This window comes from Lactuca saligna, chromosome 1, assembly GCF_052625555.1.
Source record: "Lactuca saligna cultivar CGN05327 chromosome 1, ASM5262555v1, whole genome shotgun sequence".
Taxonomy (NCBI): Eukaryota; Viridiplantae; Streptophyta; class Magnoliopsida; order Asterales; family Asteraceae; genus Lactuca; species Lactuca saligna.
The window spans coordinates 8,425,588-8,441,071 of NC_136417.1; the positions used below are offsets into that span (position 1 = coordinate 8,425,588).

Sequence of the window (15,484 nt, forward strand, 5' to 3'; positions counted from 1 at the left end):
ATAACACGTATTTCATAGAGAATACATCAGATCTAGAAGATAGAAGAGAGTGAATATACACTCACACGTATAACAACCAAATATATGCACCTAACACGTATTTTATATGAAATACTTCATAATATTGCGTTGAAATGAAAATAACTACACACTCACTTGATCAAAAGATGATCGGGCAGCACTACGGCTTGCAGAAGAGGTGTTTCTCCGTAGATCTTCACAAAACCGGGCTCCTCGCGAGCAGCGTTTCGGCTCGGGAATAACGCTCTTCGGGATCCTCGGGGCTTCGGATCTTGCTTCGGGGCTCGGGAATGATACCGGGGCTTTGGGGCATAAACGGCACGCAAAACGAGGCAAAGGACCAGAGAGAATGATGAAATTTGCAAAAGAAAAGAAGCTGCTTCGGACCTCCTTTTATAGGCTGATCCTCGGGGTTACGCGGGGCGTAATGCTTCGCAGATCGTCAGCGCTTACGTCACCGGGCCCTCTACGTCATCGCTTACGACTTCGGACTACTGTAGAACTCGAGTGCCCTATGCTGTACGCGGGGCGTACAGCAGTACGCGCTGCGTACTTCGGATAGACCGCCTCTCCTTCTCTTCGGATAATATCGGAGTTAAATTAAAATAAATATAAAATATTTATTAAAACTTCAAAAATTCATATCTCCTTCATACGAACTCCGATTTCGACGTTCTTTATATCCACGCGAAGGTGAGACTACGCTCTACAACTTTCGTTTAGACTCCGTCGGCTAATTTTGACTTTTATTTTTATTATTTATTTTTAGAAGGCTCGGACAGGAAAACTTCGTTATAAAATCATAACTTCTTCGTCCGACGTCCGTTCTCGCCTATCTTTTCATCGCTTCGCTACTAACAACAAGATCTTCGATTCTCATTTAGATTGTTTCGGCTAAAAACCGCTCGATATCAAATCGAGTATTCGGGCTGTATACTGCTAAGTCGAAACTTCATAAAATCATAACTTCCTCATACGAAGTCAGATTTGGGCGTTCCTTTTATGCACGCTCTCGGTTTAACGAAATCTACGACTTTCGTTTAGATCGCTAAGGCTAAATATCGCTCTATCTTAAATTCATATTTTACGTCAGTCCGCGTCGTGTCGGTTCTGTCGCGAAACTTCGACAGGTCATAACTTCTTCGTTATAACTCGGATTTTGGCATTCCTTATATCTCCGGAATCCTTGTTTCGACCACTACAACTTTATGCAAAGATGTCGGGCTTATCTCACACTTAAATTTTGACGCTTATTTTATTCTTAATTTATTAAATTATAAAATTAAGAAAATACACACATAAATCACATAATTCAAATAATTCACAAATAATACATTCTTATTATTTCAAGTTGAGTTTCAAGGTTAACCTAGACTATTACATTGCTAAAAATGGCAAGCCTAGAAACACGGACGTTACAATTCTCTCCACCTTAGAATGATTCCGTCCCCGGAATCACACACCAGCAAACAAATGCGGATAGCGACTCATCATGTCACTCTCCGTCTCCCAGGTGAGATTTGGCCCATTCGTGTGTTTCCATCGGACAAGCACTAACTCCACCATCTTACGTCGCAATTTCTTAGTCTTTCGGTCAACAATTGCCTCCGGTTCCTCAATTAACCTTTTGTTCTCATCAATCCTCAACTCTGAAAGTGGAATTATGTCGGGAACTTCTCCCGTGAACTTCCTCAAATAACACACATGGAAAGTGTTATGAATTCCATTCAGTTCTTCTGGTAGTTCGAGCTTGTAAGCTTGGTTCCCAATCCTCTGAAGAACTTTAAACGGTCCAATAAACCTTGGACTTAACTTTCCCCTTTTTCCAAATCTTATAAGTCCCTTCCACGGCGAGACTTTAAGCAAAACCGAATCTCCAACTTCAAAAGTCATCGGTCTTCGCTTTTTGTCAGCATAACTCTTTTGACGATCCTGAGCTGCTAACATTCTCTCCCTAATTATTTTCAACTTTTCAGCAGTTTGATGGACTATCTCCGGCCCCATAAACTGCTTTTCCCCAGCCTCAAGCCAACAAGACGGCGTACGACACTTCTGTCCATACAAGGCTTGATAAGGTGCCATCTTTATGCTCGAGTGAAAACTATTATTATAGGAAAATTCTACCAAAGGTAAATGTTCATCCCAATTACCTAGGAATTCCAAGGTACACGCTCTCAACATATCTTCAAGTGTTTGTATTGTCCGTTCGCTCTGACCATCAGTCTGCGGATGGTAAGTTGTACTTAAACACAACTTGGTACCCAATTCCTCTTGTAGACTTTTCCAAAATCTTGAGGTGAAACGACTATCACGATCCGACACAATTGTTAGCGGAACACCGTGAAGTCTCACAATTTCCTTCACATAAGAATTCGCAAGCTTTTCCATAGACCATTTCTCATTGGCTGCTATGAAATGTGCACTCTTAGTGAATCGATCGACGACCACCCAAATCATGTCGTGACCATTCTTTGTTCTGGGCAGTTTAGTGACAAAATCCATAGTAATGTCTTCCCACTTACCCATAGGCACAGGCAATGGTTCTAAACTCCCGTACGGTTTCTGATGTTGTGCCTTGACTCTTGCACAAGTCACACACTCGGCCACATACTTCGCAATGTCGAGCTTCATCGTCGGCCACCAATAATAGGGTTTCAGGTCCCTATACATTTTAGTGCTACCGGGATGAATTGAGTACATGGTCTTGTGAGCTTCTTCCATCAGAAGATCTCTGACTCCTCCTGTCTTAGGTATCCAAATCCGATCTTGGAACACCTTCAGTCCGTGACTGTTTACACCGAACACCAACGTTTTGCCCAAACGTTCTTCCTTCCGGTCATTCTTCTCCGAAGCTTCCTCTTGAGCTTTCTTTATACTTTCCAAAATGGTTGAGGCAACTTCAATTCTCAACGCTCTTGGCTTCGCTTTTCAAGATTGACTTTCCGACTGAGAGCATCAGCAACAACATTGGCTTTACCGGGGTGGTAAAGTATCTCACAGTCGTAGTCTTTAAGTAGTTCCAGCCAGCGTCGTTGCCTCATATTCAATTCTTTCTGACTAAAGAGATATTGGAGACTCTTATGATCAGTGAAAAGTTTGCACTTCGTGCCATAGAGGTAATGCCTCCATATTTTCAAAGCGAAAACTACCGCTGCCAATTCCAAATCATGAGTCGGGTAGTTCTTTTCATGCTCTTTCAGCTGTCGAGATGCATACGCGATCACCTTATCTCTTTGGGTCAAAACACAACCCAATCCAACACCAGACGCATCGCTATAAACAGCGAAGTCTTCAACTCCATCGGGTAGAGAAAGTATCGGTGCCTCGCATAGTTTCTTCTTTAGCTTCTCGAATGCTTCTTTATGCTTATCACTCCAAGCATAAGTAGCTCCTTTGTGGGTCAAAGTTGTTAATTGACTAGAAATCGAAGAAAAGCCTTGGATAAACCTTCGGTAATATCCGGCTAATCCTAAAAAGCTTCGAATCTCCGTGGGACTTTTCGGTTGTTCCCACTTCATTACAGCTTCAATCTTTGCTGGATCAACCATTATACCTTCTTGGTTGACCACGTGACCCAAGAATTGGACTTCTCGAATCCAAAAATCACATTTGGAGAACTTCGCATACAGCTTCTCCTTCTTCAAGACTTCCAAAACTTCTCGCAAGTGTCTGCCATGCTCCTCTTGGCTTTTTGAATAAATCAGAATGTCATCAATGAACACTATCACAGATTTATCAAGGAACGGATTACAAACCCTATTCATTAAATCCATGAATGCTGCTGGAGCATTGGTTAGTCCAAACGACATAACCAAAAACTCATAGTGTCCATATCGGGTTCTGAATGCGGTCTTCTCTATATCCTGCTCTCTTACTTTTAGTTGATGATATCCTGACCTCAAGTCGATCTTTGAGAAATAACTTGAACCTTGTAGCTGATCGAACAGGTCATCAATCCTCGGCAACGGATATCTATTCTTTATTGTTGCCTTATTCAGCTCTCGGTAATCAATGCACATCCTCATGCTTCCATCTTTCTTCTTTACGAATAACACCGGAGCTCCCCAGGGTGATGAACTAGGTCTAATGAAACCTTTGTCCAATAACTCCTGAAGTTGCATCATTAGCTCCTTCATCTCCGTTGGTGCTAATCGATAAGGTGCTTTTGCAATTGGCGTTGTTCCGGGCAACAAGTCAATACGAAATTCTACTTGTCGATCGGGCGGTAATCCAGGAAGATCTTCGGGAAATACTTCCGGATAATCACACACAACAGGAATATTTTGCATCACCTTCTTTTCCTTCTTAGCATCAATCACGAATGCTAAATATGATGTACATCCCTTAGTCAAACACTTTCTGGCTTTCATTAGAGAAATGATTCCAGAATTTACTCTGCGTTTATCTCCATACACCATAAACGATTCCTTTCCAGGTGGATTCACTTTCACTATTTTCTTCTTGCATAAAATTTCGGCATCATTGGCACTAAGCCAATCCATTCCCAAAACGATGTCGAAACCATTAAGTTCTATAGGTAATAATTCCTCGTGGAACTTATTCCCATTCAAATCAATTAAAATGTTTTTCATACGATGGCTAACAGGTACAATCTTGCCACTAGCAACTTCGACTAATAAAGCATTATCTAGTCTCACAATAGGCAAAGCTAGTTTTCTACCAAATTCATGTGATATAAAGGAGTAGTTGGCTCCAGAATCAAATAAAATTTTGGGCAGGCAATTTGTTAACGAGAAAGGTACCTGAAGCAACATCAGCTTCATCTTTAGCAGCTTCCAGTGTCATCTGGAATGCTCTCGCCTTTGGCTTTGGCGGAATGTTGGGTCTTGCTGCCTCCTTCTTCTTCGGACAATCCCTTGAGATGTGCCCCTCCTCACCGCAACCATAACAAACATTCTTGGTGAAAGTGCATTCGTTGGCATAATGCCCTGGCTTTCCACATTTGTAGCATGTGGTTTCCTCGCCACACTTCCCATGATGCTTCTTCTTGCACTTGTCGCACCATTTCGCCTCTACCTTTCCTCCACTTCCTCTCGAACTAGACTTCGAGAATTTACTTTTCTTGCTGGACCCTGAAAATCCATCGATTTTCCTTTTCTCACCAACCTCTGACCTTTCTAGACCTTTTTCCCTGATCTGGGTCTCAACATTTCTAGCAGCCCAGATGGCGGCTTTCAATGTGGTTGCTTGCTTAACCATTGGACCATAGTCCGCTGGTAGTCCAAGGGCAAACTTGTTGACCTTAGAGAGTTCTGTAGGCACCAAATATGGGATAAACTTCATCTTTTCCGTGAAACTTGTAGCATATTCAGTAACGCTCAATTTCCCTTTCTTCAAATTCTGAAACTCATTACTGATTTCCAGAAGGTCCTGCTCGGAGCAGTATTGCAGTTTTAGTTGTTCCAGAAAGTCTTCCCAAGACATTTTGCTTGCTTCTCCCTTGGGCATAGAGTCAGCTAACAGCTTCCACCAACTTAACACGCCAGATTTTAGCAGAGGGATCGCAAGAGCGGTCTTCTGCCTGTTGCTGCATTCGCAACTTTCAAACATAGTCTCCATTTCAGAGACCCAGTCCATAACTTGTACCGGCGTCGGGCTTCCGGATAGGCATGGTGGTTTGGACGCCATGAAATCCTTGTACTTGCACCCACGACCATCATTTCCTCCATACTGGTTATCGCGTCTAATCACTGGTTGTTCGTCTTGACCAATGATCCCACTAAAGTTTTCTCCTTCAGACTGCCCTCCATTCTCCTCGGGCTCTTCCGCTTGAATTGACGGTTCTTTACGATTCTGCCTAAGTAGGCGTCTTGTTTCTTCCATCTGACGATCCAACATCATTTGAATCATCATTTGTACACCAACCATTGTTATCGGCTCAGGTGCAGCAGCTACGACAGGTACTTGCTCGATTACAGGCGGTTGATTCCTATTTTCATCAGCATTTCCAACTCCGCTTCTTATTCTCACCATTTTGATCTATACACCGAATAATTTCACCTTATTACTCCAAATGATAACATGCTAGTTCTAATATCGTATACATACGCTTAGAATCCTAAACACATAAACCTTCAGATCCGGTTGGCAATAAACCGTAGATCCGAACAAACAATATCATATATGGCAACATATAACATTTAGCACATAAAAGCATTTTAGGCAACTTTCCTAAAATAAACTAGTGCTTGTGTCTAAGATCCAACAGACACACACCTCGCAATCTCCACTTAGCATCCTAAGTTTAAGTTTAGAAATCCTACACATTCCTAATTCGCTTAAACTAATGCTCTGATACCAACTGTGACATCCCCAAAATCTCGGCTAGAAAAGACCGATTTCATTTATGCTTTTTAAAATAATTTTCAGAGTAAATCCTTTTAATTTTAAAAGAGATGCGGAATTTGTTCCCAAAAACAAAACATGATAAAATAGATATTTATCAAAACATTTCATAAAGAAATATGATTTCATTTCATAATCAAAAGACGGGATGTCATGTTCCGATACAGATCATAAAGCATAAACGATAGCATTACAAGTCATTTAACAAATATATACATATACAGACTTGTAAACAAAACAACTTGATGTTCGCCCATCTTAAGCTCTTGCGCCACTTCCTGTAAAATAAATCAACTGAGTGGGTCAGGCTTGGGAGCCTGGTGAGCATATAGGGTTTTCAACCCACAATAATTATATTTAATTTCAACAATCAACAATAAACCCGATTACCCATTCCCGTTATCCTCACCTTACGTTCCTAAAAATAACGTCTATTATAAGGAACCTATTTCAGGATTTTTCATCGGGATGGACATTACTGCAGAGGGGCTTCCTCAACAATAAGTATCCTGTAGGCAACCATGTGGGGGATAGAGTACACCGGTGAACACGTCGTTCACAACACCTACAGGTAATGAGCCTGCTAGTGTTCCACAGGACAGTCTAGAATAGTCCGTGGTCGTCATCCATACTCTGCTGAATGACTAGAATAACACCAATAACACCGAGGCCTCTCATCTGTTTATTACACACCAATTATCTACCCATGTTCTACCCAACATATTAGTAGATAAAAATATATATTTTTATACATAGTTTAAAAACCTGTATAACATGCTTTAATCAATACATATTCCACATAATAGATGAGGCATACACACATAACACGTATTTCATAGAGAATACATCAGATCTAGAAGATAGAAGAGAGTGAATATACACTCACACGTATAACAACCAAATATATGCACCTAACACGTATTTTATATGAAATACTTCATAATATTGCGTTGGAATGAAAATAACTACACACTCACTTGATCAAAAGATGATCGGGCAGCACTACGGCTTGCAGAAGAGGTGTTTCTCCGTAGATCTTCACAAAACTGGGCTCCTCGTGAGCAGCGTTTCGGCTCGGGAATAACGCTCTTCGGGATCCTCGGGGCTTCGGATCTTGCTTCGGGGCTCGGGAATGATACCGGGGATTTGGGGCATAAACGGCACGCAAAACGAGGCAAAGGACCAGAGAGAATGATGAAATTTGCAAAAGAAAAGAAGCTGCTTCGGACCTCCTTTTATAGGCTGATCCTCGGGGTTACGCGGGGCGTAATGCTTCGCAGATCGTCAGCGCTTACGTCACCGGGCCCTCTACGTCATCGCTTACGACTTCGGACTACCGTAGAACTCGAGTGCCCTATGATGTACGCGGGGCGTACAGCAGTACGCGCTGCGTACTTCGGATAGACCGCCTCTCCTTCTCTTCGGATAATATCGGAGTTAAATTAAAATAAATATAAAATATTTATTAAAACTTCAAAAATTCATATCTCCTTCATACGAACTCCGATTTCGACGTTCTTTATATCCACGCGAAGGTGAGACTACGCTCTACAACTTTCGTTTAGACTGCGTCGGCTAACTTTGACTTTTATTTTTATTATTTATTTTTAGAAGGCTCGGACAGGAAAACTTCGTTATAAAATCATAACTTCTTCGTCCGACGTCCGTTCTCGCCTATCTTTTCATCGCTTCGCTACTAACAACAAGATCTTCGATTCTCATTTAGATTGTTTCGGCTAAAAACCGCTCGATATCAAATCGAGTATTCGGGCTGTATACTGCTAAGTCGAAACTTCATAAAATCATAACTTCCTCATACGAAGTCAGATTTGGGCGTTCCTTTTATGCACGCTCTCGGTTTAACGAAATCTACGACTTTCGTTTAGATCGCTAAGGCTAAATATCGCTCTATCTTAAATTCATATTTTACGTCAGTCCGCGTCGTGTCGGTTCTGTCGCGAAACTTCGACAGGTCATAACTTCTTCGTTATAACTCGGATTTTGGCATTCCTTATATCTCCGGAATCCTTGTTTCGACCACTACAACTTTATGCAAAGATGTCGGGCTTATCTCACACTTAAATTTTGACGCTTATTTTATTCTTAATTTATTAAATTATAAAATTAAGAAAATACACACATAAATCACATAATTCAAATAATTCACAAATAATACATTCTTATTATTTCAAGTTGAGTTACAAGGTTAACCTAGACTATTACATTGCTAAAAATGGCAAGCCTAGAAACACGGGCGTTACATGCAACTTCTCCAGCCCAACACAAACTGAACTTGCATTCTTTTGTCGTAATCTACCATCTACCCACCGATCGGCTCCGCCTATTTTCCTCTTACCAGCAGATCAACTTCCACCTCTACCCACAAACCTTGGATTGTAGAGTAGAAAGCTTCTTTCTCTGTTCGAAGTGAGTCACGAAGATCAGTTTGAAGTTCAAATTGGAGATATTGATACTCAAATCTTCGAAGCTACCATTATGCCCCCCACCGTGAATGTGTTGAACTATTGTTTGATTTATTTGAACCATAACTCTGCAACATTGTTTGATTTATGAACCTTATCTTTGTATGTGTATCTGTTTTTGTGTACTATTGTGGCTCGGTGGTAATTTATAGATACACCCATCAGATTTAACCATCTTGAATCTTCAAAACATGACGAAGAAGCAACGGAGGAAGATTGTGATTTATCTGTTCCTCTCATATCTCTCTCGACTTGCAGAACCAACAAAGCTCTAATACCAACAAATTCAAGCAACAAGCTTAATGATTCTTTTGCTTTAATGGCGAAAAAGTCCAAACACAACCACCAACAACACCAAATCTCTCCTGAATGATGAGCCAGTTATGAGATGATGCAACCCATTTAGATTCACCCCCAAACCTATCAATGAATTGATAGATTTTGGGGAGGCCCAGATGGACCCAACAAAGGAAGAAATTTGATTCCATGGTTTGTGGTTTCAGGTAAAGCTATTGGTGGGTGTGGTGTGTTCGATGGAAGTGGTGAGTAGTTTTGCAGGTCTCGATGGTTTTGAGGAACTAGATAAGCGGGAGCCATATCTTTAGAGGTTCACCAAAAGAAGCTTGACATGAGATCTAGGTTTTGTTGGAAAAAGCTTGAAATGAGATTTGGTGTTGTTCTTGTTTTGATAGCAAATTCTTGTATCTAATTTGATGTTCTTAATAAATTTTTGGGGAAGAAACCATTAAAGAGTTTTCGTAAAGGAAAAGTAATGAAGAAGGAAAAATAAAATAGAAAAATACAAATTTTATTTTTAATTTTTTTTCCTTTAATAAAAAAACAATTAAGTAATAAAATAATTGCAAAAGAACAAAAAATAATGACAAAATCATCATTAAGAAAAAGTTCATAACAAATTGAACCAAACTCGAAACAAAATGAAAAGTTTGGATCTTTAGTTCTATTCCAAACCTTTTTGGACCAAAATAGTAATTTTCAGCCAACCACAGAGACCATTTGTGCAGTTTTATCTAAAAAAAACTAAGTTATCCACATAAGATACAACACCCTTACAACTATCTTACAACTACGTAATCAAACACCCAATCATTGCGTGAAACCCAAATATCAAATCAAAGCAAAACCAAACCAAAAACAGTATATACAGGCAAGAATGAGAAGCCATTTAATTTGGTGATACGTTAGCAGACTATGAACAATACACCTTTTTTCTACTTTACGACATAGTCAACATTGTAGGGGGGACTGAACTGCAGACTCTCTTTGAAGCAGAGACTGTGCCTGCTGACTCGAAGACCGAATGTAGCTCGATGAACCATCACCTGAATTCGAATAAAACGCCATATAAATCGAATTCAGAGGCGATAAAGAAGGGCTGGCAAATGAATTGGAGTTAAAATGAGAGCCACGAGAAGATCTAAATGAAGAAGATGCATTTCTCATGTCTAATGAGCTTTGAGCTGAGCTCGGGTAACGCGATTCATGGTAACTCGGGAATGATTGTCGAGGGGCGTACGATAGTGATGTAGGCGAGCCCCCTATTTGCATCGGTCTTGATGACACGTAGGATGATGACCTGGCAGATGATGACATGGATGTTGATGCCACGGAAGCGGGTGGGGACGATAGTAAGGGTGTGCGTTCGGTGGCTGGTGGATCGGGTGTGGCGGTGTTGGCGTCGCGCTTGCAAACGGGGCAAAATGTTCTCCATGATGTCAGCCATGCATCCACACAAATCATATGAAATTCTGTCAAAATTCAAGATTAAAACATATGATTATTAGTTGAGGCACTTGTCCAGAAATACGTAGAACAGAGAAACTCATTAATTACCATAGGTGATAAAACTTACTGTGGCTGCAAGGCAGAATTCTAATCTTATCTCCGACATTATAATCATCAAGGCATATAGCACATGTTGCAGAAGTGCAATTATCTTCCAAATCTTCAGTAAATTCAAGGCTCGGCATTGCCTTCACCAACTGGCTGCTCATCCCACGGTGTTCCTGAACACGGCCTCGGGGGCGATTTCGTCTTATTCGATGCCTGCGGACAAAACAACAACTTGCAACTACTGCTGACATGGCAAGTAACGAAATGAATGCCACGGCCATAATTGACCATGCTGAGTTCTCGTAGCTTTCGACAAACAATACTTCAATTTCCTTGACACCAACATATTCTTGGAGTTTTAATCCTGTTGATTGTGAAACAAATACAACGTGTATATGTATACCACCGGGATCTCTCATCACTGCAGTTTCAATGAGCTGTAATTAGATTATTAATCAATTGACTATCTGATCCTGATTATGATTCTATAATTTATAATGATTAGAAAAACATATAGGGAAAAGGGTATACTTGGGAACAAATTGGTGTCTTCATCGTTATAAACAATTGCTGCTTTGAATCCTGCAGCTTGTGCTCTTCGGATTTTATCCACAAATTCACATCCTCCTTTGATTATTAGTAAATACCCGGAGTTGATGCTGTCTTTAGTTAAAGTATTAGTCAAGGGTGAGCAAGCGTCAACTGGGGATGCCAGGAATATCGTTCCATGTTCCCCAGACCCTGTCACAGGTCGCCCTGAAAAAGAAAAGATTCAATCGTTTTACTTAATGAATGTTCAAGAAAAGTACAACGATTTAATAATAGAAAAGCAATATGTTTGACGCTCAAAGTCAAATTATAGAATCTTTGTAGGATGCAATTTACATTTTACAGTAGCAGAAAATATTAGATCAAAGTTTAGAAAAATTATGTCTACTACTAAAGCTCGGGCCTTTTGGGATTAATGTACCATAATTATTTAATCTGTTGAATTTCAATTCAACCATTTACTCGATTTAACCAAAAAAAAAAAAAAAAAAAAAAAAAAAGAGAGAGAGAGAGAGAGAGAGAGAGAGAGAGAGAGAACTCACCAAAGTTAGCTGGAACAGATGTGAACGACAAGCTGATATTATTCCCGATCAAGAGAATATTAGCAAAGGCCCCAGAAGCCGTTAAACAAGAAAAGGCACATAACAAGACGCAAAGATTCAACATCTCTTCTGAATCAACAAACCCACATAAACCCTAAGATCTTATACCACTGAATCTTTGGTTACCAGCCAGATACAGGGAAACTAGAATCGGATAGCAACATCAGATTCCATACTCATAGATAGATATGTAATCTATTCTGGCATGTTATAGTTTAGGGTATTCTGTGGTATTTGAGGCTAATGAGTGATGAGAGAGTTTGAGTCCGTGGATGACTCTTTAGTCAAATCGAAAGATTCGGAGTTGAATTATACATGTCAATCCTACTTTATATTTATCAATTGGGTATTTGGGTTTTAGTGATGACCGATCAGTGATGAACGAACCGTGAAAATGGAGTGAGCCGCCGCCATTCGCCCATAGGTTGTTCTTGGGCCAGGTGGGCTCTAGATCTTTCGGTTTATGTGCTAGATCGTTTCTTTATGTGCTGGATCTTTTCGTTTAGCAGACATTTTATAAACAAGAGCATGGAATCAAAAGTTATTAATTGTGGTATTTTTATTTATTTATTTATTTTTAACGGTAAGAATATTATTAAGTCATTCGTTATATTTATCACTAACCATTACAGTGGTGGATGTCAATTCATTACCACTAACTACCATTAAAAGCTTGGGATACTCACCATTATATTCATTTTATTTTTTGATTATTAAATAAAAAATATATATTTTAATTAATTAAATTGTAGAGAGAGATGAAGAAAGATAGAGAGAGATAGAGAGAAGCAAGTTTATTAGCTGTGGTGTTCCGTTCTTCCAACCACATATGACAACGAAATAACTCCACCACTAAAACCTTGGGATGATGTTCACATCCGTGGTTAGTGGCCACGTAGACCACGAACCCTCTCGTGATGAGCATACCAGAAAGCCTTACACCAACATTAACCGAAATACAAGGCAAGCTGGGATTGATTTTCCAGTTGTCCCACGATAACGATCTCCTAACCCTGTTTTTAGCGGTGGTTTTAATTTCACATAAAATGAAATTACAATTCATCACCATGCTCTTTGAAATCATGTTGTCCATATACCACCATAAAACTCATATGAAAGCCAAGAGAATCAGTTTCTTTTATCCTTCTTATATCCATCCTCCTTCTGAATAGTTTGGAACATATCTCCGTAGGCCTGACAATCATGTCGTGTTTGGGTTGGCTGTTAAATTATACCAACCCAAACACAACCCATTTAATTATACATGTCACGGGTTGGCGGATCACGGGTTGGAACATAAACTCATATATGACCCATCAACCTATTTATTTATATGGGTTCACAGGTTGGTGGGTTCGTAGGTCAGAGTTGGGTTCGTATGTTTGTGAGCTAGATTCCATAAATAAAGTTTATAATTAAACATGAATAAATTCTTGATGCAAACATATCCGAATTTTAAAAACTTAAGTCTTAAACATCCAAATGAAAATTATAAACATTTATGAAAATATGTTCAAACTAAAACATTAAGACAAACATGAATAAATTCAATCGCATGCGTCGACGTCGTTCGATAATGATTCGATCATTCATGCAGTCGTTTTTTGCGGGATATTTAAATTATTTAGGGCAAACACAAACCACGTTGCAATGCAAATCAACAAATGGTTACCTACAAGTCAAATGGTCATTGATATTGAGTATCATATCCTAGTATAAAATATAAAATATATAATGTATAATACTTAATACATTTAAAAAATATATAATTTTTTATTAAAATTCTAAACAGGGTGGCGGGTCAACCCGTATATTTTTTTGAGAAACTCATATATGACCTGTTTAATAAACGGGTTGACGATTTGGCGGGTTGAAAAACTCAACCCAAACCCGTTTATTTCGTGTTGTGTTGTGGGTCGTGTTGAGAATTGTCAAGTCTATATCTTCGTAACCATGTTGGTTGGGAACTCTTGACTCTACATATTAAGAAGAGCGATTACTACCTTAGCTGTCGAACACTTACCAGGTGGTTCTCCTTCACCTCATAATTGTGGCACAAAGGGCAAAGCATGGATCCGATTTGAGAATTTCTCACTGCCAAATTCTCCAATGTTGGTAAACGACCAACCTTGTTCTCCAAAATAGCACATTTTCTCTATTGGTAGTCAACTTGTTTCAATAAGTATGGAAATCTAAATGTTCAATAGTGTGGCAGTCGATGATCTTTTTGATGGAAGAAATCATGAAAATCCTATCATCTTCGAGAGCCCACTCCTAGCCTTCATTAGTTCTGTAAAACATGTTTCCCTTCTCCTATATGCAACAACAACTGAGTGACAAACCCTAAGTTTTCTATCCGGGCCATGAATGGATTTTATCACATCAGGCCATAAAGATCTTTCTTCTTTTTTAAACGTCCACCACCATATTGAGAGCAGAGCTAGGTTAAGTGATTGAAGGATTTCAACAAATGGTTTCTAGTTTATTAATGACTTTGGCGGGAGCCTTGTAGAGAGATAACATGTACGATCCCAAGCTCCCGAGAACCACTTTACAAAGCATTATCTCCATCCGAAAGAGAATCAATGGCTTTCCAATTTGAAAGTTTATGCTAGAAACTTTTTAATTAGAGCTCTTCAGTTTGACATTCTCGAGATATCTCCACCAACTAACATTCTAAGGTACCAGAAAGGGAGAGTCCTTTCCTCACAACAAAAATCAAGCCGGTCAGATTTATAACGAATTGTTTATGACAGTTTAAAGTGAAGTAAAATTTATGAACATTGTAGAAACATCAACAAATCAACTTTGATACCCCATGTTTAGAGTTGTAAGCCAGTCAATACATATCCAAATAAGATGTTTTCGGAGTCTAAAATTTGAGAATAAAAAACATTGAACTCCATTATGGAAAACAAAACATGGTTGATATTACTCATAACAAATCTGTTATGACAGTTTGAAGTGGAGCAAAAATATTTCACAATGTAGGAGAAATCAACAAATTCATCATTCTTGGAGGCGGAGTTTCTAAAAACAATGTGAATTGTATATCTGAAAGGTATGTAATCCTTTTCACAATTTCTTAGTCATTTGATTTCAAACTCCTAATTTTAAGTTCATATGAACAAGTGTTCTTTCTTGAATAAGTCTGTTCATATTAATTGTTCGTTGAAATGTTTAAATGAAATGTCTTAAAAGATAAAGGGTGTAAGTTTATAGTCTTATGTTTGTGATAGTAAAAAGTGTATGTTTAATCGTGTAAAGAACAAGACTTGTTTATATTACTAGCATAATGATCCAAAACAATAATCTTTGCGGTTTCTTTTTAAATGTTAGCATTCCTTTGCCCAAGTGGTAGTCTTGTAACAAGATTGACAAACTTATCTCATAGATATACTAGTTTTTACTTTGGAAAGTTAATTTAAAGTGTAAATTAAGTTTGATAGTTGGGCAGGTTTTGGACTAATATGTCTTTCTAGTAAGTTTAGGTTCTGGACTAATATGTATTTCTAGTAAGTTTGTGATTCCGTTCCTTGCTTTTTAATTGTTCATTTTGGTTTTGTATTTGGGAACTTTTTGGCTTAATTGTATTATGAATAAGATGAT

General features: G+C 39.0%; 1 protein-coding gene across 1 annotated transcript; it reads right to left on the reverse strand.

The window, feature by feature from the left end:
• Positions 1-9,895: 9,895 nt before the first annotated feature.
• LOC145045866 (receptor homology region, transmembrane domain- and RING domain-containing protein 2-like) lies at positions 9,896-12,333 on the reverse strand. The gene is made up of 4 exons (XM_078994174.1): positions 11,816-12,333; positions 11,256-11,480; positions 10,744-11,145; positions 9,896-10,639 (listed from the first exon to the last, which is right to left on the reverse strand). Exons 1-4 carry the CDS (start codon positions 11,937-11,939, stop codon positions 10,119-10,121), a joined length of 1,272 nt encoding a protein of 423 aa, XP_078850300.1. The 5' UTR covers positions 11,940-12,333; the 3' UTR covers positions 9,896-10,118.
• Positions 12,334-15,484: the final 3,151 nt, after the last annotated feature.

Coding starts and splice junctions, on each gene's coding strand:
- LOC145045866 (XM_078994174.1), bottom strand. CDS start 11,939: ATGTTGAATCTTTGCGTCTTGTTATGTGCCTTTTCTTGTTTAACGGCT. Junction 11,481..11,815: donor ATCTGTTCCAGCTAACTTTG/GTGAGTTCTCTC, acceptor TTTCTTTTTCAG/GGCGACCTGTGACAGGGTCT. Junction 10,640..10,743: donor AATTCTGCCTTGCAGCCACA/GTAAGTTTTATC, acceptor GAATTTTGACAG/AATTTCATATGATTTGTGTG.